The 25985-nt window shown below is 41.4% G+C and overlaps 1 protein-coding gene across 1 annotated transcript in view; it reads right to left on the bottom strand.

Annotated features, from left to right (window-relative positions):
- Positions 1–25509, bottom strand: part of LOC133363100 (NADH-cytochrome b5 reductase 3-like) — a 30628-nt gene extending 5119 nt beyond the window's left edge. Inside the window, exons 1-7 of the mRNA XM_061582174.1 lie at positions 25373–25509; positions 9946–10077; positions 7906–7978; positions 6054–6160; positions 5612–5741; positions 3624–3707; positions 3427–3512 (exon numbers count right to left, since the gene is read on the bottom strand). Of these exons, the coding sequence (XP_061438158.1) occupies positions 3427–3512; positions 3624–3707; positions 5612–5741; positions 6054–6160; positions 7906–7978; positions 9946–10077; positions 25373–25393 (633 nt within the window). The 5' untranslated portion in view covers positions 25394–25509. The remainder of the gene's footprint in view (positions 1–3426; positions 3513–3623; positions 3708–5611; positions 5742–6053; positions 6161–7905; positions 7979–9945; positions 10078–25372) is intronic.
- Positions 25510–25985: the final 476 nt, after the last annotated feature.

Here is a 25985-nt window from a genome sequence, read left to right as displayed (position 1 = left end):
AGGACCATCCACACTGATTAGGCCAGAAATAGGAAGAATTTATAATGCAATGTGCAACTTTGCCTGTGACCTCTAGGGGCATAATTCACCAGACTTTACCACAGTACCATGGAGACATTTCTCCATTTACACCACTGCCCCACTCCAAATTAGGACTATTAGACTTGTGACTCACCAAGCTCAATACAGTTCACCAGTCAAGTATGGAAGGTCCAGGCAGACCTCAGTTTTTGCCTGATGGGCTCCATTCAGTTTGGTGAATCATGGGCAGGCCTCATCTACATGGAAGAAATTCTGGGCAGGATAAACAACAAGCCATTTTGAGGGAACAGAGAAGAAATCTGTACTGAAAAGCAGGACAAACATCACATGTCTTCTTTCCATTCCGGCATCACTCTCTTTCAGAGCTAGGCAATAGTAACATGGAAAGAAACTACATCAGTTGCACTGCAACTATTTCTGGTCAGAAAAAAGGGCACGTAAGGTAGGGAAATGACAGAGGTGGAAAACACGGACAGAGAGAAGTTCTCCCATTCATATAATACTAGAACCTTGCACCATCCAGTGAAGCTGAACGTTGGAAGATTTAAGACAGAAAAAAACTTCACGGGGTGCATTTTTATATTACGGAATTCACTCCCACAAGAGCTGGCCTAGCCACCAACTTGGATGGCTTTAGAAGGGGATTAGAGAAATGCATGGAGGATAAGGCTATCAATGGCTACTAGCCACGATGGCTGTTCTACCAAAGGCCGTGGGAGAGTGACCCTTGCTTGTCCTGTTTATGGGCTTCTCCTGGGCATCTGGTCAGCCACTGTGAGAACAGGATGCTGGACTGGGTACACCTTTGGTCTGATCTAGCAGGACTCTTCTTATGCCCATTAAGGCATTCTTGGAGCAGCATTTAAAGAATCCATGAGGAGTTTGTACTGCAAGTAATGAACAGCTTGGGCTATGAGGTCACAGGGCCCAATTTTACAGACCTCCTTGGGACAATAGTACATTCTGTACAGGAATACCCCGCTATACGGACCTTCCCTTTATGGACACTCGCGAGTACGGACATATTTACAGTAGCACCATTCCCGTTTACGTACGCTCGCGTCGCAAGAACGGACACTTGATGGCATGATGCCACCGCCCGATCAGTTTCCAACTACAAACTTTTTCTTAAAATAAGGCCTACTGTGTTTATTTTAGTTATAAATGCGTTATTTACATCAGTTATGCCCGTATATGACGATTGCAGTGCAGTATATGCATCGATCAGTGAAAAAAGGAAGTGCTTCACTTTAAGTAATTTCTGGTTTACGTACTCACTCTGGACACGTTGCGTACATTAATGCTGGGTATTCCTGTAGTAATAAATAACCAACCTAGAATTGTGATATGGGATTAAACCATGTACTGACATATCACCATGTTGCTTGAAACAGACAATCCAATGCAGCAGAGATCAGCAGAAGGTAGATCATGCTTCATCAGAAAACCACTGGGGAACTTCCAGCGGATTACTCAGCACTTGCCAATTGCTGTGATTCTTGCAATGCTGGATTAGATAAACAATTGACCTAGCAAGGCACTTTTGTTTTATTAAGCAAGAACACAGAATCAATTCACAGCTCAGATTAGTTCTGCCTTATCCTACTTTATGAATTTAACACACCTCTGTGGGCTATGGGAATCCTAGTGAAGAAAGAATCAGACCACATCAGATTTAAGTCAGCCCACCCCAGCTATATAGTGCAATGTTTCAGTATGTGTTGCAAGTTACTTGCCACACATTAAGAAAACAAGTATACAAAGACAATGTTTAAGCCTTCCACCAAACATTATTTAAGAGAAGTCATGATTATGAATGTATACAGGAAGCAGTATTATCCCATTCAAAGTAATTTGGCATGCAACAAAAGGCTATATTTAGGGCTGCAAGGAAAACTTTATTTGCACCTGTTGTTGGAAGAGACACCTATTTCTGGAGCTGCCTCTGCTGAAAGAAAGCTATTCTTGGATGGGATTATCTCAAGGCAGCTGCCACAATGGAGGACACATAATGCAGAAGCAATCTTGGAGATGAGAAGCACCATGTTAATAAAAACCAACAAAGACTACAGAATTTAAATTGGGAAACCACCCAATTCGGGATGGACTTTAATTTATTAGGAGGCAGGCTGTGTGTTAAGGACACACTTGTTTAGTTTTTGAGCTACTTTGGTTCTGGTGTAAGAAAGACAAAAAAGTGAATTAACAATTAGCATAGCCTGACAGCACAATCTTATACAAGCTTCCTCAGAAGTAAATTCCATGGAGTTCATTGTGGCTCACTCTCAGGAAAGCAGGTACAGGGTTGAAGCCACAGTTCATTCAATTTCAGGCTAGCTTACGTTTCCTTCAATATTTGTTACACACACACATATATGGATGACAGCCCTACCAGAGTATCATAAAAGTCATCCCAATTCAGACAAACAGCACAACTAAGTGTGAATATATACAAATCACAACTAGCTTCAATATCTTTACATCAGCAAGTATAGAGATGATGCCAGAATATAAGGCAAGAGTGGAGAACCTTTTTCAGCCCAAGGGCTACATTGCCTTGTGACCAACTTTCTGGGGATCACCTGCCTGAGGTGGTGGTGGGGGGGGGCAGAGGCGAACGTGAGTGGAGCAATTCAGGCAACCTTTACCTTTGGACAATAGGTTGCATTTAGTGCAAGGTTTCTACACAGAGCTACATACAGATCATTCGCCACCCAGGCAAGCAAGAGGCATCATCATAGTTCAAGAACAAATTCCAGTCAGACAAAAGGACTCAAGGGGGATGTGGACCAGCGAGAGGTGGGGCCTGTGGAGGAGATGTGGCCTGGGAAGAGGCCCAAGGCCCAGACAGGAGGCCACTTTAAGCCTGGAGGACCACATTAAGCCCCTGAGCCTGAGGTTTTCCATCCTGGTCTAGAGCAGCCTTCCCTAACCTTGAGTCCCCAGCTGTTGTTGGATTACAATCATTCCTGACTACTGGTCAGTAGCTGTAAGGACAGCAACATGTGGAGACCCAAGGTTATGGAAAATTGGTCTACAGCATGGTCTGATGTAACTTGACCTAGTTCTACTGCTGAAGCCAAGCATGAGTCCAGAAAAATCCTGGAATGGGATACTATGTGGGAACCACAAGCAAGCTGCTCTGAGCTCTTTAAAAGGAAAAAGAATAAGGCTGCAAGCCTATCCACCCTTATCTGAGAGCAACATCCACTCAAAATTATGGAACATATTTTTGAGTAAACATACATGGGATTGCACTGCACATCAATGAATATTTCTGCCCTTTTTTTAAAAAAAACACCCTGCTTTTCTTAGCCCTGGCAAAATACTGCCTTTTGTTCCGATTTTAATCCATCATAAATAAAATTAAGGACTTCTACTTACCTGGTTAGCAAAGAGTAAGTGACAAATGGTGGGATCCTCTTTGTCCTTCACAATAGCTCGAATGAGCTGCAACATTGGGGTAATTCCTTCAGGGAAGCAAAAAAACATAACCACAGTCAAGTCAAACAAACAGCAGCCACCTCATTGAGATGACAGGCAAAACCAACAGACAAAATGAAACAAATAATCTTTCATACCTGTTCCACCTGCTATCATCCCCACATATTTGACATGTTTCAGTACTGGTTCAGATTTCTTGTCTGGACGAATAGCAAATACCCCTGCGGAAACAGCAAGAAAAGAAACTAGCAGCGGTTTTAGGGCTAGATGCAGACGCTGAGAAAAGCAAACCCCGCACCCCCACCCAATATTCCTACCAGGGCTGTGGAGTTGGAGTCGTGGAGTCAGAAGCAATTCTGGGAGGAGTCAGAGTTGGAGTCGGTAGCAATGTACCAACTCCGACTTCCAAATAAATTTTGATTGACAAGAAGCAATTTTGGGTGGAGTCGGACAGTAGAAAAATAGAGGAGTCGGAGTTGAAGGTTTGGTGTACCAACTCCACAGCCCTGATTCCTACCCTTACATGAATGACTATGGTGACTGGAGGAAGAAAACACTATCCTAGGGATGTGTAACCTTTGGCCCTTCACATTTCACTGGACTGCAACTCCTATCAGCCTCAGCAAGTACGACCAATGGTCAGAGATGATGGGAGCTGGAGTCCAACAAGATCTGGAGGGCTACAGGTTCCCCATCCCTGCCTTATCCTGTTAAGTCTCAGCAGGACAGGGGCAAGAGAAAGAGCAGGAAGTGGCTAGAATGTCATCAGGATTCATCACTCTTGTGGTGGTTTACTTGCTACTACTCTCAAGGAAGGTACAATCCTATACAAGCTGTAACTAGAAAATTTGAATTTGGAGCCAAGGTGGTAGAGCTCACCGACACCTTTCTACTACAGAAGCTGCATTCAGACACAATGCTTCCAGCTTTAGAATTAAAAGAATGTACTGTGGCAAGCATTGGCCCCATGCACACCCTCCCTCCACATTCAAGGAAAGTTAGAACTTAGATCATGGTTTGCAACAAAACCAGACTCATTCTAAAACAGGAAAATGTGGTTATGTAACTGTGGTAATTCCTCCCCTTGCACTCAAGGAATGGGAGGAGAAACATTTGCACTCAAGGTCACCACAGCACTAAATCATGGTTTATTATTATTATTTATTTATTATTTATTAAACTTATATACTGCCTGACTAGCAATAGTTCTCTGGGCGGTAAACATAGGTTTAGCATTTGAAAACAACTAAAGTTCCTGGGATTCTCTGGTTTGATTTTGGAAGTACATGTTCTTAATCCCTGTTCAGAATGACTAAAGCAATATAAAAAGAAATGGCCAAAGTATTCCTATGAGCACTCTGTGCCATTACATACACATTGGCCCAATTCAGATCATCAAATAGATTCCAACATGCATAAAGAAGTCCCTGGGTGAGAGCTAAAGTCCACACCAAGCTGTATCTGCAACACCAGCCCCCCAAATGGCAACCCTCTTCTGCACATCTTTCAGCACATAGGAGATCCATTTTCATGTGCATCTGGTAAATTGTAATAAAATTTATATCCGGCCGTTCCTCCCAGTAGGCACCCAGGGCAGCAGGGTCCATCTAGGTAGAGTCCATCTAGCAGAGGCATGAGGAACGTTTGTCCCTCCTCCCCGATGTTACTGAACTACAACCCCCCTCAGCAGCAGCAAGCATGGCCAGGGATGATGGGAGTTGTAGTTCAGCAACATCTGGAGGGCCAAAGGTTCCCCATGTCTGATCTAGCGAGAGTCACTAGCTTTAATGTTGACTCTACTAGTAACACAAAGTATTTGGGGTTTTTTAAATGAACTTTTGTTGTCTTCCATGTCTCCTTAAGAAAGGGACTGGGGTCTTACTCCATTTCTGAGGAAATTAGTATAGGACAGAGCAGGGGAAGTCAACATGGTGCCCTCCAGGTGTTGTTAGACTTCAGTTCTCATCAGTCTCAGTCAGCATAGTCAATGGTCAGGGATGATGGGAATTGGAGTCCAACAACTTCTGGAGGGCACAATGTTGGCTACCCTGGGATACCAAGTAACTAGGCAGTTCTTGCCACTTCTTATGAGCACATGTTATTTATAAAAATCAATCTTTCTTGCCTCTCCCCTTGTAGACAAGCAATCCACTGGGTCCACGAAACTCAATAGTGTCGTCTTTTTTTAGGTTTTCCAAGTACTGAGACATCTTCCCTCCTTCTGGGAATTTTGGGTGAACTCCTTTGAAATATATCTGTTTGAAAGAGAGAGAACAGAAAAAAGATATCCTTAAAAACAAACATTACTGTATCAACCAGATTAGTTTTAGAATTTCTTTGGGGGCAATGCAAGGATGAGAAACTAGTCTCGCTCACACACTTTGTATAGCCAGACTGATCATCAACAGAGTTTTACAACTACAACACATATACACAGATGTACTAGGAATATCTATGAGGGCTACAAATGAGAATGAATAACTCACATAGTACAATGAGATATTTCAAATTACTGTTTTGTTACTCTGAAGGAATCATCCTCAACAGTCAAAGCTAACAACCTTTACCTTCACAACAAGATCCACATAACCTTTGTCATCGTCACTGGTGACTGGCGTATAAGGCCTGATCACCAGATTCCCATCAATCCTTGCAGAGAGATAGATGTGCTGCCCTAGAAATAAATCAAAAAGTTAAGAAGATACTTTAGATTTTGAAGAGGCTGAAGAATATGCTTCCCTTCCTTGATAACAGCCTCCTTTAACTTACTGGATACCTAACAGATTTTGGTTGCGTTAACAGATAATCAACACATCTATCTATAAAACTTTAAGATAAAAATTTCAAATAATCCAACAAAGTTAAAGATTTGTCACTACCTCTCCTCAGCAAACCCTGTCCCAATATCAATTTTATACTTGCTAGATAAAGCCATAATACCTGTTTATAGATTTAAACAGAATTTGCGCATTGCTTAATTGAAAATAAAACCTCTAAGCAGTTAAAGTTTTTTATAGAGCTTTTAATGGCACAATAACTAGGCCATATTGCACAATACACTAGGCTAGATCAATTGTTTTAAGCGGCCCATTTCCATTCATTTAATATAACAAACTTTCTTCCACCAGCAATGAAGTCCTATTCACATCCAATATATTTTTTTAAATGTTAAGAGCTAAACAATTGTTTTTTAAAATCTTCACTCAAAACATAAACCTAGGCCAACATGGTGGGAATCAGAGGCTGGGTTTGCCAAAAACGTTAGGGAGCATTTTAAAACTCTGACACTGAAGCAGCACCTGTTTAACAGTGACAGCAACACAGCACAATGCAATACTGTAATTAGAAGGCTGTTGATTTGTAAGTCCCTGGGTAGCAATAATCTCACAAGCCTATGTTTAAGTACTCGTTATGCAGTACGGGCAATTTCCCAAAATGTGGGCAAGCTGAGCAACTGTGAACCAAAAATGCCCAGACACTTTACACAACTTGTTGTACATTTGCAGGACAAACAATAAAAGATCTGTACTGTCAACATCTAAAAAGGACCATTGATCACTTGGTCCAATAATAACTAAAAACTGGAACTGAAAACAAAGTAAAAATTTGTGGTAACTTCATTGCAAATATTAACATGTTTTTCTACTGCATCAGTGTCCTATAACAGACATACAGTATAAAATGGTTTTTATTTTCTCAACAAAGTCCCACTTGCTGGTAATAAAACATTTTTTCTCTAAAGGCTTTGGCTGATTTAGCCACAGTCTACTCCTTGCATGGGTTAGGACAAGAACAAAGCAACATGTGTGCCCCTGTTGTGTGGAAGATCAAAGCAACAGCTGCCTTCAATTATAGATTTTCATCAGCCATCAGAGCAGGAAAAGAAATTGTGCTGCAACCAGAGAGAGAGAGAGAGAACACAAACCTCCTGGGAACTCATGTATGATACCTTCAGTTCCAACATGGAAGAAATAAACAAGTAAAGTAAAAAGGCAACACCAATAAATGCAAGAAGAGTAGTTTTCAACATTCCTGACACTTCAAGGATCAGTGTTTTTCCTCTTGGGACATTCAGTCTTTTATACATTTAGCTAATCATAACGTTCAACATGGTTGCTGCAGACTTTCCTGCTGTCCTTCTGGATGCAGTAACAATAATTTTAAAAAGAACAGTAATAAAAGGAGCCAGGGGAAAATACTTTTCTCCCCTGAGCCTTACTTTTCCTGGAGAAAAAGCAACCACAGTTGTAGGAAAGGGCAGGAGAGGACAGAGATGCTGCCTATAAAGTTCTTTCCTTTCCAGGCCCCACAATTCAACTAAATTGGGGTTACCATTCAATTTCCCCTCAAAAATCACTTAGGGAAATGCATATATGCTACACTATAAAAAGTTTTACTTTGCTTCATATAATAACATACCAACAGGGAGGCCTAGAATGTGTTCTGGGCTTGGCAAGGCAAAACGAAACCTTCTGGTGTCATGAGTAACCTCCTGAAAAAGGAAAAGCAGTCAAGTCCATGCTTTGAAAAAAAATGTTATACATTCACCACACATTTTTAACCAACATACAAACCAAATTTCAATATTGCCTATTTGCAGAGAAAAGAACCACCCTTGTTTATAGGGGAGACAGATGATTACCCACACACTTCAGTTTTCCATGGGTTGTTCACAGGTCTGAAGCCTCTTGACTTGTTAAGATAATTTTGTTCCTACTCTCAACTGGGGATGGTGTAGAATATTTGCAAAATCAGATTTGGTAACAAATTCTGGGATCCACAAGTTTATCTCATTATCGAACTGGCTCCTACTCTTTGTGTGTGTTCACGGCTGTTAGCAACACTGTAATTTTTAAAAAGAAATCTGCTGCAAGAATTACATAATCTGCTGCTGCTGTATATATTATATAAATATACAGCAGCATAAAACAGAGAAAATTACATAATATTTCAGAAAAAATAACAAAAGTGAGAACTGGGAATCGCAATGATTAGTGGAACACAATTTCTAGCGAATAGGAACTGGCAGCCCATTTGACGAACTGAAAAAAGGAACGGAATCAGATAACGAATCTCATCCCTACTCTCAACCAACCATTCCCAAATGGGGGCCAGAATCCATCAGAGGAATTGTAAGCCTTGAATAGGGCACTCAATTGGCAGAAAAAGTATTTTGACAATGTAACACAAGGGCCTAAGCGAAGTCACACAGGTGATGGGGAATTTAGGGGTCCAATGCACCAGAGGTCCTGAAGAAATTGAGGACACAGGCTTATAGCAAAAAGGCAGGCCTTTATTTAGTAAGGAAACTTACAGGTGGTCAGTTTCCCATGATGTTCGATGGAGCTCTGCCACATGGCATTGATGTCTACAATTTTATACCCTCCAGGACAAAAAAATTAGCATCTTCCAATCCAAAAGATATAGATCATCAATACATAGTTATGATGCTGCCTACATTAAAACTATCCAACCAGATAATAGTCAGCAACTCTAATACCAGCCCATTACTTTGTTCACGTAATACATTTCAAAGCTGGTCCTTCCTGACCTGATGGAGATGCTGCGCCTGCTTTAGCAAGGTCTTACACATCAAAATCTAATCTCCAGGGTCTTCCTGTCCTAGCATACTGAACATTCCAAGAAGAGACCTTGCAAGTGACATAAAAGAAACAAAATAATAGAGAAGAGATTTTCAACTTTGATTCACATATTGAGTTATTATAACTTCAATATTCCTAAAGAATATATAGTTTATTATAAAAATTCCATATCACAGGATGGGAGGTGGGACAGACTGGTAGATCCTAAACTGAGAACAGACATACCCATGCCGAAAAACCATTGAGTTATGACTTCCCATGTCTGTCTCATTTCAGAATGAAGGTAGTGAGTTGGATGTATTAAGAAAACCATCATAACTCCTTTTGTAGGAGAAATTATGGACTGGCACACAAGTGGACATGCACCAATTAGTCCAGTCAGTGACTGACAACTGACAGTGTGAACTGGCGCTGTTGAACAGCATTTGTGTTTGAGGTGCCAACAGCGGCATGCACGTTCCATCCTTGTTTTAGATCTGTTCAACTCACACAGGTAAGACACTACGCAATGTTGCAGTCATCAAGTGACCTAGACATTGCAAGTCTCCCCGACACACTAATTTTTCCAAAGGGAAGACGTTTAAACATGAAGGAATACAGTGATACCATGCAGTATTTTTGAAAGCAAAGATCTGTCCAAAGGCACAAGCGTTTTGGAAAGTCCCCTTGGTAAAATTACATTCTAGTCCATGCAGGTTGGAGGAATATGTAGTATGTTACAGTAAATACAGCAAATTTCAGCGTTACCTCCATGTGCTGAGATTATACCTATTAGAACTGCCTATATATCTTGTTCTATTCGAACCAGTTGGGGGAGGAAAGGAGGGAAGAAAAATGAAGCTAAAGTGGATATTACCTCTTTGTCAATCAGCCTTAAAGCATATTTCACATCTGGAGTCTCTAGGGTAATGGGAGGCAGAGGCTTAGAGAAAAGCCTCATGAACAAGCTGATCACAAAGTATACTGGAGACACTGCAATTCTTCCCAACTGCAATGTAAAAAGGAGAAAGACAACATTACTACCATGACTCAAAAGATAAATAGCTCACTTTGGTAAACAGATACAAGAAAGAAAGAAAAACCTAAAAAAATTCTAAGAGTAAGCATCATCTCATTAGTAGTATCTAGTGTGGAGGACCCACACGTTAAAGTTTATCTCCTTACCCCCTGGTGGGCCGGACTTCAGGTGATGCTGCATATTGAAGTCCCAACTGTTGGGATTTCTGAAAGCAGCACTGGACTGTCTGAAAGCTCTTTGGAAGCAGCTTCACACCTTGCTCTAGGAGAGGGAAGCATTTTTCATGCAGCAGAAACTGCTTATCCCTCTCCATGTGGCTCCTTAAACCTCTGATTTCAGAGGTTTGCAAAGCCCTTTCCAAGTGGCACAGGGAGGGTAGTGATTTCCACTGAATGGAAAAAGCTTCCCCCTCCTTCAGCAAGGCACTCTCCTACCGCCCATCAGCTTATGGGGACTGACAGGGAGAAGAGAATGGAAGATGCAGTTTGCAAGAATAGGCACCAGGCGGCAAAGTCCTACCGCAGCAAAGGCATGCAAAAAACTGGGGCTGCTTGTTCTCAGTTGGGAACAGCAAAACTGAGCAGGATTTCATCCCTGCTTATCAACTGATAAGCTGGGGCTAAATCTTATTTTGGCTGCAAGTGACTGTTCAGGCAGCCAAAGCAGAATTGAGAAGTGACATCAGCTGACAGCTGGGCGTGGGTTATGAAAAATGCCCTTGCAGGCCAAACTGGACCCCTGGCAGCCCAAACTGGACCCCTGGCAGCCCAAACTGGACCCCTGGCAGCCCAACATTGGGTGGCAGGCCAGAGGATCCCTGCCGCTGCATAAATGGAAATGGACTGCCTTCAAGTCGATCCCAACTTATGGTGACCCTATGAATAGGGTTTTCATGGTAAGCTGTATTCAGAGGTGGTTTTGCCTTCCTCTGGGGCTGAGAGGCAGTGACTGGCCCAAGGTCACCCAGTAAGCTTCATAGCTGTGTGGGGATTCGAACCCTGGTCTCCCAGATCCTAGTCCAACACCTTAACCACTACACCACACGGGCTAAGCAATACACAAGGTATTAATTATTTTTCCCTTTAAAACAGCTCAGGTAATATTTATTTTGCTGGCATTCATTAATAAGCAGAGAGCAGGAATGAAGCGAGAAGAATATACTATCTTTGTATATATGGCTTTCTGAGTACTTCACATACATTATCTCAGAAACCCTTGCAACAATTTTGTAAGCCATGTCAGTAACGTCATCTCCAAATGGTAGCTGGGGATGGGGAGAGAAGATTAAGGCACAGAAACAGAGGCTTCATTAAGGCCACATAGTGAATATGTGGCCGAGGCAATATCTGAACTGGAGACTTTCCCAGCTTATATTCATAAATATTCTAACAAATATTATGTCACTGACAGGACACACACATAATGTATTTTGGAAGCTCCCTACTTCCAACTGATGAGATGCACCAAGGGTTCTATCAGGGTTTAATTTCCTTTGGCCAAGAGCACATAGGAGATTTACGGTGTTTTAGTAATATTTGTTTTACCTATAAATATATATATTCATTGAATGCAAAACAAGAGGATGTCATATCCAATACGTAGGAAAACGACAAATGACCTATGCACATGCTTCAGAAACCACAAATTGGCAAGGAGCAACCAGGTGCAAAACATTTCAACACTGAGGGACACAGCCTGTTGGACTTTTCTATAACAGCTCTAGACATACCAACAGATCCAGCAGCTTTAACTAAGAGGGAGAACTTTTGGATATACTCTCTGGACACATTGGCACCACATGGCCTTAACCTGGAGGACTGGACAAACATTACTTAGCTTCTGTAAATGAAGCCCCTTCTGAGCATTCCATCCTTAAAGCTCTATAATTGCCACCTTGGTAACAACATTTGTATGTTAGCAACTGATGAAGGTGGAAACCAAAACATTTTGGCAGTACAATAAAAACCTCTGTTTTATTAAATAGACAGATAGATAGATATAGATATATATAAATGGAAGCAAACAGTAGATCTGCTACTCCGTACCAGATCCCTAAGGTGCCTTCAGTCAACTCACAGCTTTTTGCCTCTTCCAAACTACCAACACTTGTTTTTCACATACATACACACCTGATCCCTCCCTCTGGGTCTTTTTGTGCATGCATGCCCCACACCTTCCCAACTGAATTTCATTCAAACAGACAGAGATATTTATTACCAACATTTCTGGGCTATAAACTAGCAGTCTGCCTTAAAAAGTAAGAAAGACAAGAAATGGTTGACCAGCAGCCATGAGCTGAAGTTAGCTAAAAGCAATAAACCAGCTTTATTCAGGTACCTCCACAGTAAAAGAGAGAAAAGAAATAGTGGCACAGCTACTCAACGAGGATGGCAAAATGATAACAGATGACAAAGAAAAAGCAGAAGTGCTCAATTCCTACTTTGGCTCAGTCTTCTCCCAAAAGAGGGTCTATGACCCTCCTGGGAAATGTGAAGTTGAAGGGGCAGGATTGCAGCTTGAGAATGATAAACATATGGTCGAGGAATACCAAATGACTTTGAACGAGCTCAAATCTGCAGGACCTGATGAACTGCATCCTAGAGTAGTGAAGGAATTGGCTGAAGAACTCTTAGAACCTCTATCTATTATCTTTGTGAAATCTCAGCGGATGGGTGAAGTGCCAGATGACTGGAGGAGGGCTAACGTCTCTATCTTCAAAAAGGGGAACTACAAACTAGTCAGCCTGACATCAAGTCCTGGGAAAATTCTGGAGCAGATTATAAAGAGGTCAATCTGTAAACACCTTGAGAACAAATCCTGCCAGACTAATCTTATCTCATTTTTTGATTGGGTAACCTTTTTGGTAGACAGTGGGAATGCTGTAGATATAATTGGTCTTGACTTCAGCAAAACTTTCAAAAGTGCCCCATGATATTCTGATTGGCAAGCTAGCTAAATGTGGGCTGGATGGAATAACTATCAGGTAGATCCACAGTTGGCTACAGAGTCTTACTCAAAGAGTGCTTATCAATGGTTCCCTCTCAAAGTGGGGGAGGTAACAAGTGGGGTACCACAGGGCTCCGTCCTGGGTCCCGTGCTCTTCAACATTTTTATTAATGACTTGGATGAGGTGGTGCAGGGAATGATTATCAAATTTGCAGATGATGCAAAATTGGGAGGAACAGCTAATACGCTGGAGGATAGAAACAAAATTCAAAGTGATCTTGATAGGCTGGAGCACTGGGCTGAAAACATCAGAATGACATTTAACAGGGATAAGTGCAAAAGAAAAAGAAACCAAATGCACAGTTGCATGATGATGGATACTTGGCTCAGCAATACTACATGCAAGAAGGATCTTTGAATTGTTGTTGATCACAAGCTAAATATGTGCCAATAGTGCAATGTGGCTGCTATTTTAAGGCTGCATTAACAGAAGTATAGTTTCTAAATCACATAAAATACTGGTTCTATCTGGCACTGGTTAGGCCTCATATTGAGTTCTGCATCCAGTTCTGGACACCGTACTTCAAGAAGGATGCAGACAAACTAGAACAGGTTCAGAGGAGGGCAACGAGGATGATCAGGGGACTGGAAAGAAGTCCCAATGAGGAGAGAGACTGAAAGAACTGGACATGTTTAGCTTTGAGAAGAGAAGACTGAGGGAAAATACAATAGCACTCTTCAAGTACATGAATGGTTGTTACACAGAGGAGGGCCAGGATCTCTTCTCAATCATCCCAAAATGCAGGACACAGAATAACAGGCTCACGTTACAAGAAGCCAGATTTCGGCTGAACGTCAGGAAAAACTTCCTACCCATTACAGCGGTACAACAATGGAACCTATTACCTAGGGAGTGGTGAGCTCTCCAACACTGGAGGCATTCAAGAGGCACCTGTCGGGTATGCTTTAATTTGGATTCCTGCATTGAGCAGGGGGCTGGCCTCAATGGCCTTATAAACCACTTCCAACTCTACTAATCTATGATTCTATTATATTAATTACATACAAAGGTCTCTTGCATATTAACTAGATTTGCTTTTCTTAGCCAGAATCAGAGCCAAGGGTCTAGAAATCCAATCTTCATCCTCTCCTAAGCACATAAAACCATAATTGTCCTGTACAATATAAAGAATACAATTTAAAAGATTTTTTAAAATTAAACATGATACAGGATGGGAAGTAAAGTTGCATTTATGAATTTATAAGGGTGTCTAATTTACAGCAATGTGGAGAATCACATATATGTGAAGGGCAGTGCCTATACAGGCATATGCTAGACTATAGAAATATCAAGTGGGTCAAATACAAAATTAAGATGCTATAAACTCTTTCCTCCCTATTTAGTAACCAGTTTTACAAGAGGGCCACTATGAGAGGATTTAGAGAGGACAAGATTGTATCTCCCTCTGCCAAAGCTGATTTACATCAAGTCCTGTTGCCACTGCTCTACTCTGAAATAGCAATTTGAGTGCCAGCAGGTATTTCTCAGGGTTTTGGACCTGGCGCCTAGAGTTGCTGACACCTATCCGGTTACTTTCAACTCTTCATTCTGAAGAAAGTTCATTAGATTTGGCTCAATGACTGAATTTTATTTGAACTAATGGCAACTTACCAAGTTGCTCTTTCTTAGTTGACATGTGCTTTAATTCCCAAAAGAGTACTTGCATGCCGGGGGTGGGGAGGCAGGGGAGGAGAGATCATCTGTCATCATGCAAGTGAACAAAGAAAAGGATTGGGGAAATTTACCTTGTGCAACCGACATTGAACTTCATGAAACTATTTGTTTCAGTTGTTTAAACATGCTACAGATTGATAAACACACAGCCCATTTTACTGAAATGTATTATTCCTCCAAAACCAACATTTCTAAACAATCTTGCAACATTCGCATACTTCCAGTTCATCTAAAAGAAGATAGTATAGATGAAAATTTTATCTGCCCTGTTGTGGAGCCAACACAGCTTCAAATGCCCCGATACATTCAGTATTTTAAGATGGCTGCGCTAAACAAAAAGTTCACATATAAATGCTGCATATTGTAATCAGAGTAGTCTTTAACGACACATGTAGGCCCCAACCAGTATGGCAACTCATTTTTGAAATTTATTTATTTAAACATTTATAAACTGTACTTTTACAACAAATATAACAAGGCAGTGTACAGCATAAAAACTTAATGCAATAATAACAACATTGATAAAAATGTGAGTAGCACATGAATAAAACTGGTTGGTAAAACGTTTCCAATTTCTAAAGGCCTGTCTGAACAATAGTCTCATCCAGTAATGTCTGCAGTTGTTTCAGCACAATCTTTCCCAAAAAGGAGGTATTTGCCACCAGGCAACAGTTGTTACAAGCCATAGGACCCAGGGCTGGCTTTTTCAATAGTGGCTGCACCACTGCTTCCTTTAAGGTGGCAGGCACCACCCCTTCACACACAAAGTGTTCAACCATGTCCTGGATCCACCCGGCCAACACACACACGGGCTTGATTTTACTAGCCATTACGGGCAGGGATCAAGATGGCACATAATTGGGTGCATCCCTGCAAACACCTTGTCTACATCATCAGGCCACACAAATTTAAATTGATCCCACCAAGTTGGAGAAGATGCAGCATTGGACACCTCAGCTAGAACTAGAACATTAACGGTAGCAACTAAATTGACACAGAGTCAAACATCTTTATCCTCAAAATGATAGGCCATTGTTACAGCAGGCCTCCATTGTCTCCAGAGGTTCACCCTTACCAACAGGCAAGACCAAACTCCAGACAACCCAAAAAAACTCTGTTGAACAATTACTTGAGGATGCAATAGAGGCAGCAAATTAGGACTTCTTTGCATCCTTTATTGGCACATATACAAATATCAATAAGCATTAAAAAATTCTGAAGTTGTACATTTAGGAGACAGCTAAAAAATTTAATTCATGGGAGTCCCGAGTCTGAGAGTTCAAATCCCCGCTCATGTCTCTTGGGTGTCAAGGGCCAGCTAAAGATCACCTCACAGTGAGTGGCTCAGGGGTTACGTGCCCTGCCACATGTGCAGCTGTGGGCAAGCTGCATAGTCCCAAGGAGCCCAGTTGCCCCCAAGGAAGGGGCTGGCTTGCACAGCTGCAGCAAGCTGAGCAGGCCGTAGCCAGCTGGAGAGGACTAGCCTCAGAGGGAGGCAATGGTAAACCCCCTCTGAATACCACTTACCAAGAAATCCCTTTTCATAGGGTCACCATAAGTCAGGATCAACTTGAAGGCAGTCCATTTTCATTTTTCATCCTAATCAAAAATCACTTTTTTCTACACATAAAGGTGGCAATCGCACACTTACCTAGGATTACGTTTGTTTTAATACAAACATATATGTGATTATGCACCATAAACCACATTACTGGTACATCTAAAATCTATTTGAACACAATAAATACCTTCATTTTATCTTCAAACATTACAATACGTAGATTTTCTGATGAATATAGCTATCAAAGTAGTCAGGCCTCGCACCAGTGGGTGGCCACATTGGGCAATGGCGGTAGGCCCTTGGTGCTGGGAGGAGCCTCTGCTGCTGGAGCTGGGTAGGTGTAGCTCCTCTGCAATTCACACTAACAATGGGTTGTGGAGCATGCACCCTGCAACCCAACGCTGATGCAGTTTGCAGAGGGGCAGCCAACCTCCCAGGGACCCCTGCCATCAGCGTGGGCTGGCTGGGCAACTTCCTGTAGTGCTGCACACATATGCTTGCCATCACCCAAGATGGTGGCAGTAGTGTCAAAATGCCCCCACCAAATTGGGTGATAGTAGGAGTGCACACACAGCGCACTAACCCAGCCCCTGCAGTCTGGTGCCCAAGGGCCTACTGCAGGCTGGTGACGGCCCTAAAAGAAGTTCAGAACATGTTTTTCCTCTTATTTGAAAAAACACTCATGTTTTTTGTCCCAGGCACTTAATGGTGCTCAAGCAATTTAAAAAATCCATCTACTTAGTCTAGCTGAAATATTAGATATTCCCAGAGCTGGCACGAATGCTCATTTATCACTAATGCAGGAAATGCCTTTTCTAAAGGAGAACATAAACACTCTCATTCTGAATGTCCCACTGAAAAAGACAAGGTGAGAGCTCCCTGTAAATATTTTGACCACAGTCTTGCTGACATAAGTTTGCGCAGAATACTAATGTACCACGCTGATATTTTAGCCATTCTTGTAACCCATTACAGCCTGTCTCCTCTTGCACCAGAAAACTCATATGATTGAAAATTTATTTTTGTCGTAGTTGTTGTAATCCTTTTCTCCAAGGAGTTTGGACATCAGACATAGCGCCCAATTTGGGGACTCAAATCTGACATTCTACCCACTATACTACACTGGCATAAACTATTACCATCCCAGCATATTATCAGAGAAGTCAGAGGGTGGTCAATCACTTCTCAGGCTAACAGAGTTGGTGCTGCTTTCCTACGCTCTTCCAATGTTATATTCTCCAAGCTGCCCAATCACAGCCAACAATGCAGCAGCTTCAGCAGCTCTCATTGTTGCCATCTAGCATTACGCTGGAAGATAAATTTTGTTTTCTAGGCTTTGAACACCCAATATCTTTTTATGAGTTGTTGTTGTCGACTTTTATCCTCTTGTTGGACTTTCAAACACAAGACTGCAGTACAGAGAAAAGAGGCAGCACCATTGCATTGGCCATGCAGCCTGCACTGAAAGAAGTGCAACACCAAGGCAACATCTTAAGACAGAAGATGAGGCTATTAAAGGAACATCTAAAGGTAAAACTAATTGTTACATGAGATGCATGGCTGCTGCAAAAGACAGCAGCTCTAAATCTTTTTCTTCCCTTCGCTATACCTTTAAAGCACATTTCCCCACTCAAAGAATTCTGTGCATTGTATGTAGCTGGCTAAGGTTTGCTGGGAATTGTAACTATTGTTGTTATTGTTATTAGTTTTATGAGGCTGACTAATTTGCTTTGTTATTGTTGTGCTTTTTAAATGTTATTCTTTGCCACCCTGGGTCTCTTGGATGAAGAGTAATATTTGCAAATATTTCAAATAAATATAAATAAATAAGACAATCATGAGAATTTTAATGTTTCCATTTTATAAATGAAGTGCAATCGTGTGTTTTGTTAAACAGAGTCAGTCACTTTAACAGCCTCATGGAAGTTCAGTTAAAATAACAAAAAAAGCTTTCCAGCAGCTAAAGGTTTTCCAAATTAGCAGTTCATCTCAACTAAGAACCAGTGAAGGAAGCAGAAGGCAAAAACAGGCTTGACATCTTCATCAGTTTCCTGTGCTTTCAGAATTTGGAAGACATAGTCCAACTCAAACATAATGGACTGGATGTATACATTATTGTGAAGAAAGACAAAACTATATGGATTCTCCCCCTTCCCTTGTGGCGGCAGAAATTAGTCTTCTCTTTAAGAAATAAATACAAAGCAACCAGCATTCTATTCTTAACGTTTTCAACCATGACTTCAGTTAGTTAAGGATTCTTGGCTACAGCTTAAGGGTGTGGTTAAGCAACATGTTGCTAGCTGATTCAGATTTAGCACTCTGCTCAGTTTGGAGACGAACTGCACACTGGCCAGAAGCAGTGGGGGGAAAGGTGCTCACAATGCCTGCTAAGGAAAAAAAATAGCAAATTCAGCCTGCCTAGCAGACTCCAAGATATTTGCAAACTTTGTCTATTAAAGTGATGCAACCCTACCAAGTCATTTCTGCTATGCAACCTTTTCTCCTACTAACAAGTGTTGCTAATAGCAAGGACGTGCAAGTGATATATCCTACATATTTTGCTTTACTTCTATAAATCCCACTGATTACAAAAAAGGACACACTTGTTTTCAGTGTAATGAATTATTTTTACAGAGCCATCAATGTATAAGGGGGCAGCAAGGAGAATGGACAGCTCAGTGGATTTGGAGAAGCAAAAACCAGACAGGGAACCAGAGTGTTTCCAGAAGCACCAAAGTTTTAAAGATCAAACCTAAGGGGGGGGGAGCCCCACACAAATCCCAATGGGGACTAAGCAGGCTCAGTTGCTGGAGAGCACATTTGGAAAAGACACTGCAGAGTGGTCAATAGAGCTGGTTGGCTAAAAATGGCTGGAGAACAGTGGACCACAGCCATGGAACCCAGGAGGCTTTAAATGACCACTGACCAGCTGGCAGGCATGAAGAGAGTGGAAGGTGCACACATGATCTCCTCTCTTCCTCGGCCTCTGCTTTGTTTTTCCTCTTTCACTTTCTTCCACCAGCCAATGAAATAGGAGTAGAAAAACTGAGCAAAAGAAGGCAGGAGAAGCTACAAGAAGAGCAGAAACAGCCATCTCCTTTGTCTGAATAAGTCACTTCCTGGTTCTTGCTGAGATGTTATTTTTGAATGTAGCCAGGGACAGAAGTGAGAGCTGCTTGTAGGAATCAATTAAAAAAACCCCAAGATTTTAATGTAGCTGTGACTGAGCACAGGCAGGAGAGAAAGCAGAAAGTTACAAGGGAAAGAAGAGGAAGAGAAATCTTCTGGGGCAACAGAGGTGATGGGAAGAGAAGTGGACAACAAGGAAGCCTGTAAATCTCCTGAGGAAACCAGAACTGTAACCCACTGAGAAGGCGCTTCCAGAAGGAGATATACCCCTCACAATCCTGAGCCAATAATACTATCAGCCACAGACCCAGGTATCACACCCACAACTTTTTTTGTGCCCCACTGTGTTTTACATAATTGTGTAACATAATCTAACTTTTTAATATAACAGAATATGAACGGATTTATCTTACTTGCAGAGTCCAAATCACTCAAGTGCCCACTGAGTTAAAATTAAGTTTCATGCTGGTGGCCTTCAGGGCAACATACATGGCTGGGCAGGCAAAAAGTGGCTAGGGAAAAAAAGTATTGTTGATACTTGCCAATGATTGTTAGCATCTAGAAAATGCCAGCAAGACTTTGGCGAGATCCATCAAAGGTGGAAATATGGAGTTTCAAGCCAAAAAGAATGAATGGCAGTAACCAGCATGGTTCTTGTTACAGCCACACACAACCCATGTGCATGTCAAAAATGTCTGCCATATGCATTCAAAGCCATGCTATCATTCTTATAAGCAAATACCACGGATATATGGATATAGACAGAGAATTATGTCAATCCAAAGGCAGCATTCATGTTCTTCATACTTTTCATGGTGGTAGTTATGGGACTGTGAGCAGCAACTATGGAATAAAGATCTTCACTATGATCTTTCAGCAAATGAACAAGCCTATACAGTGTACAGAATCTCCTTTTTTAATGGTGTCAAGGGACACCTAGACAAGAATGTGATAGGGATCGACACAAAAAGCCATGGTGCTCTCTTTGAACTGTACCATAGATCTATGTCAAGTGGACTATACAAGCATTCATGTCTATTACAAAAATACTGCTGGCCCCAACACATGTTGGAAAGCTAAGCAATACAGAAGTATTCAATTCAGTTCTTGTGGATTTCATCCACATCTTCAATCAAGTTTCAAGTGGTGGTGGTAAATTCTATTTAGTCCAGCTTAACCTGCGTAAGGAGTCACAGAAAAAGGATATGGGCATGTAAATAATGGTGGCTTACTTTCTAGCACAGACGTTCCCGAGCAGAATCAAAACAAATAGAACTACTGTACATATACACAGTACCCATTTGTTCTATGGAATGATTAGTCTTAACTTTTTAATAACTGCAGACAAAATTAACTGGTGACAGTTGAGCAGGCACAACTGTTTATGTTTTTAGAAGATATTTCGGTTCTGGTGTATTACTGTATTAGGGCAGGCATAGCCAACATGGCAGCCTTCTGATGGTGTTGGACTACAACCCCCATCATCCCTGACTATTGGCCAAGCTGGATGGGGCTGATGAGAGTGTAGTCCAGCAACATGTGGAGGGCACCATGTTTATTACCTCTGAAGTACCTATACTGAAGATCTGGTAAATGTATTTAAATTTAATTAATTAATTGAATAAGGGAATAATCCTACACTCCCACGGAGGATGACTGAGGAGCTGTAGGAAGCTGCTGACATCCTTTCCATAGGCTGAGGCCTCCCCAGTATTGAAGCAGAAATCTCCACGACCAGCACCACACTGCCATTGGTGCTCAAAAAATGGTGGGACCCAGAAACAGGATACCCCAGCAGCACCCCGCAGAAAGGCCCAAAAACTATAATCAGTCCTACAGCTGATGTACTTAGGTTCTCGCTCAATCGGGGTGGTGGTCAGAAAGTAATATCCTCTACCCTAGCAAGCATAATCTGGGTTTCAGGAAATTGTACCCCCTCCCCTGGAATCTACAACCACTATTTCCTTAAGGTTCTGCCCATAAGTAAAAAAGGCAAATGGTTATCTAAAAACAAACCCTAGATGAGTTATCAAACCTAATTATTGTGGACTGTGACAATCATTTTTCTCTGAATTACTGTGAAAAATTATATTTCACCTTTTGACCAAATAATTCTCAAGGCAGGTTACAAGCTCCAATAATAGAAAACAAAACACACACACCCAAAGCTAAAAGGATACACACAGATACACAATCTTGCAGCCCTTAGCCCTCTAGGTGATACATGGAGCCAGAATGTGCTTCCTTTCAGGTCTCCAGTCCAAGAGCAGCTGGGACTTGAATCATAATGTTCTTTCCTGCAGCAAGGGAGAAAGCAAGCTCCCCACAGCTGCTCCTTCTCTGACTAATCACTGGAACCAGGCATGCCATGATAATCTTCCTGGGAATCAAGAACCCTCAAGGTCTTCTGGTGGATGAAAATGGTTTGAATGTGCTGCCTTTCAACATTTGTGTCATTTCTGTACATGGGTTTGCTTCTTCAGAAGTTACGAACTGCAAGTATCTCAGACCAATGGTCCAACTTACCTCACACCATCTAGCCGGACTGGAGAATGGTTGTTCTCCACAGTCTCGCAAGGTCTTTCCTATTGTTAGTTCTCAAGGCCTATCAGGGATTGAACCACAGACCTTCCACTTGCAAAACATATGCTCTTCTACTTATCTGCAAGGACTGCAATGTTTTTCTCAGCAGAATTATTACCCTTCTGTTACACTATTATTCTAAAAGCACTGAGTGAGTATAAGTAAGCTCATGGATGAAGCAAGGTCCATTAAAAATCAGCAATATGTGGGGACTTCCGGGAAGGGTGACTTAGCCTGTGCCTGCTCTTGAGACGGGCTCCTGCCTCAAAAGAAGCTTATTCAGATATATCAGTCAGATTTTTTCTTTTTTTGACTGATTAAACTTCTCCCGGGTAGGGAGAAACGAAGAGATTAACCTCAAAGCCTATTTTTGTTGGGACGACCAGATCTCATTAATTTATGGGACGAGGTCCAGCCGACGAAGGTGGGACGGATTTTTAACAACAAGCTCTATCTGGAAAAGCGAACGTTCATCTTATCTTCTAAGAGAGAACGCACTAACAGGCAAGCACCCTTCTTTCTATATTTTTCTTTTACTTGACTTAAATTGTTGCTGTTTAAAAGAGATTTGCCAGATTGATCGGTTTTTGACATCTCACTGGGGAGCCATAACTTCTCTCTGCTACTCACTAATTAATAGCTTATCTCTGTTTTTGTTGCAAAAAGCTGTCCTGGATTTGCATTCTAAAGATATACACAGAAGAGGGATTTCTATTCCAGATTTTTATTTTGAAGAATATTATATTGTCTGAGACTACTCTCTTTTTGGTCTATTTTATTTTGACGAATCTGTTTTCTGACGACCGCCATTAATTGTTTCGATCCTGGGAACTGCATTTTGTTTACTTAAACATGGAGAGATAAGGCTGTCTGCTCTGTTTATACTGTGATGTCACCAAGTTTGGAGTATTAACCCAATTGTTGCTGAAATAAGAAGTGGTTTTCCTATATTTTTCTTTTAAAATGGCAATTAAGAAAGTGGCTGAGAAGCTGGAAATAACTATGTTTCAGAAAATAATGGATGAGATTGAGATAACGAAACAAAACCTGCGACAGGGTTGTAAGGAGCTGAAAATTGAATTGAGTAAAATGAAGCAGGAGATTAAAGATATAGGGGTCCCTGTGAGAGAGGTGACCCTGGAAGGGGTCCCTGTGAGAGAGGAGACCCCGGAGATTGGAACAAACGTGGAACAGGAAAAAGATTTGGAGTCTATGGACTTTAGAAACAAAATTTATTGTTTGGAGATACAGGAGATTAAAGACATAGGGGTCCTTGTGAGAGAGGAGACCCTGGAGACTGGAACAGGGGTCCCTGTGAGAGAGGAGACCCTGGAGACTGGAACAGGGGTCCCTGTGAGAGAGGAGATCCCGGAGATTGGAACAAACGTGGAACAGGAACAAGATTTGGAGTCTATGGACTTTAGAAATAAAATCTATTGTTTGGAACTCAATGTTATCTCTGAAGAAATTAATGAAGATTCTAGAGATAAAGTTATCAATGGCATGGATAATCTTCTGGACTGGAATGATGTGATGGAGCCCAATATAGAGAAAATCTATGGAATTAACTGCAGCCATGTGACAATGGAAAAACTTTCAAGAGATGACCCAGTGTATTTTGAAAAAAAGAACAGAGATATGATTTTACAGCAGTATTTCAGCAACCTATTCAGAATGGATGGCAAGAAAATACTTGGGATAGAGGTAATTCCCATCAGACTCTTACTATATGACTATGGCTTTGACAGCAAGATTATTATGGAATACTGATAATGGAAGATTGGATACTGAAATTACTGGACTTAACAAGACTACTGAAGATGGAAGATGGAAAATGGAACTAATAGGGATAATAGAACAATGGCTACTGAAATTACTGAACCTAACAGATTCTGATGTGATGGATTAATTGAAATGTTTATTTTGACTATGGTTATGACAACAAGATTATCATAATTAGTAATGAGATGGATTAATCGATATGCTTATCTGGAAAAAAAAAATTGATAGATATATTTCTTAAAGAATTGAAACCTCTCTTTGACTTTTTGTGGAAAGAATAAAGTAATGTTTATGAGATTTGATGATTAAGTAAGATAACTATTGGAGGAAAGTGATTTTATAATATGACTTAAGAGACAGGATTGTTATATATTATAGACTTATAACTGATTTGATCTTTGACAAATGGGAAGTCAATATTTTACTCTTTATTTTTTATTTTTGTTTTTTTTTTCTTTTTTTCTTTTTGTTTAACTATTTTTGATTTTGTTTTTTGTCTTTGAATGTTTTATGATTTTGTCTTGTATGTTTTATGAAAACCTGAATAAAAATTATTGAAAAAAAAAAAAAATCAGCAATATGTGCATCCCAATGCTATCCACATTTACTCAGGAGTAAGTCCTACTATGAAGCTTAAGGCTACAGCTTCTATGCACATGTACTTGGGAGCAAGACTTAACTTATCCAGATTTACTTATGAATAAACATACAATGAATTGGGTTATTTGCTCTTAAGCCAAGGTGAGGATCATACTGCTGGGAGCACCTAATGTTTTTTTAACTGGGCCCAAAAAGAGAAAGCAAAAATTATAGTCATCATCATCATCAACATAAAAATACATTAAGTTGCATTAGGCACACACCCCTTTTTAAAAATAAATCAAAACTCCATAAATTACTGAAGAAACACCATTGGTGGATGGATAGCAACAGATAGAAGGCAAAGCCTTTATGTTCCAAACTGGTGATCGCCAAGAAAGTCTGGAGTGTTTTTCCTGTGAGTTGTCAAAGCACGATGACTCACAAACTCCTCCCTGCAAGCTCTGGATGGACAAGGCCTCTACTTACCATTTCTCGGTCCATTAAACTAGTTTTTCTTCTTTAATTCAAGCGTACAGGCATATCTCACCCGCCACCAAATAATGCCCAGCAATCCTTTGTCAACTCATCCGAAGTAGTATTTACCATTCTCTTTAAGAAAGTGTCCCAGGGCCGTCTGTCGTTTTTAAAGACAACGTAGGCAAGGGGAGAAATACATTATCCTTCAACTGATCCCCTCTGCAAACTCAAGCTGCATTCGCCCACAAGCACATACACGCGAGCGCGCCTGCATAAACAAAGCATGGTGCGCTTTAAGTAGGAAATGCAAGGTCGAATAAAACAGTGCAGAGGCGCATGAATTTCTGCTGCCATTTGCAAAGGCTACTACCTCGCCCCGTTTTCTTGGAGGCAATTACTAGCAGGGACAGATATACGGGGGCGGGGGGAGGACTGTAACTGCCGAGAAGTCTTGGGAGCCGGGTACTTACAGTGCTCAGATACGCCCCCATGGCTTTACCAGGGTCCTGCCGGTCCAGCAACAAGATAAAACGAAGCGGCTCCTCTCCTCACCGAAGCAATAGTGTACCCTGCAAGCCTACTTGCTCCGCCCACCTTGTCACATTTCACTCTTCCTTTTCTCCGCCCCGCCCTTCTGATATTACGTGGTCATTGTCTCAGAGCCTTGTCCATCACACTGACTGGCAAAGCTGCGGACGAGTCTCCTGCCCGCATGGAGCCTGGGTTCGGAATCCCCATCCCACCCACAGAGGCAACACGCTAGCATCAGGAGGCAGGATTTTGACGCCAACTTTGCCTGAAGGGAGGAGGTGTTACAATTTACGCAGGGAGAGAGAGAGAGAGTAGAAAGCGAGAGAAGCTCTGCTTGCACGTAGTAGGGGCTGCTGGGAATTGGAGTTCATCAAAAAATCAATGCTGTGAATACCACCGTCAATTTTATGCGTGTTTTACTCATAAATAACTCCCGCTCTGTTCAGTAAGGCATGATTTCATGCACGCTTCTTGGAAGGAGGCGCCACTAAATCAATTTTATTAATATTCCACCACCTTTCCTACAAGGCAACATACATAGTCTTTCTGTCC

Source organism: Rhineura floridana, chromosome 8 (genome assembly GCF_030035675.1).
Source record: "Rhineura floridana isolate rRhiFlo1 chromosome 8, rRhiFlo1.hap2, whole genome shotgun sequence".
Taxonomy (NCBI): domain Eukaryota; kingdom Metazoa; phylum Chordata; class Lepidosauria; order Squamata; family Rhineuridae; genus Rhineura; species Rhineura floridana.
The sequence above is the reverse complement of the archived record's forward strand: the minus strand, read 5'-3'. Positions and strand labels throughout refer to the sequence as shown.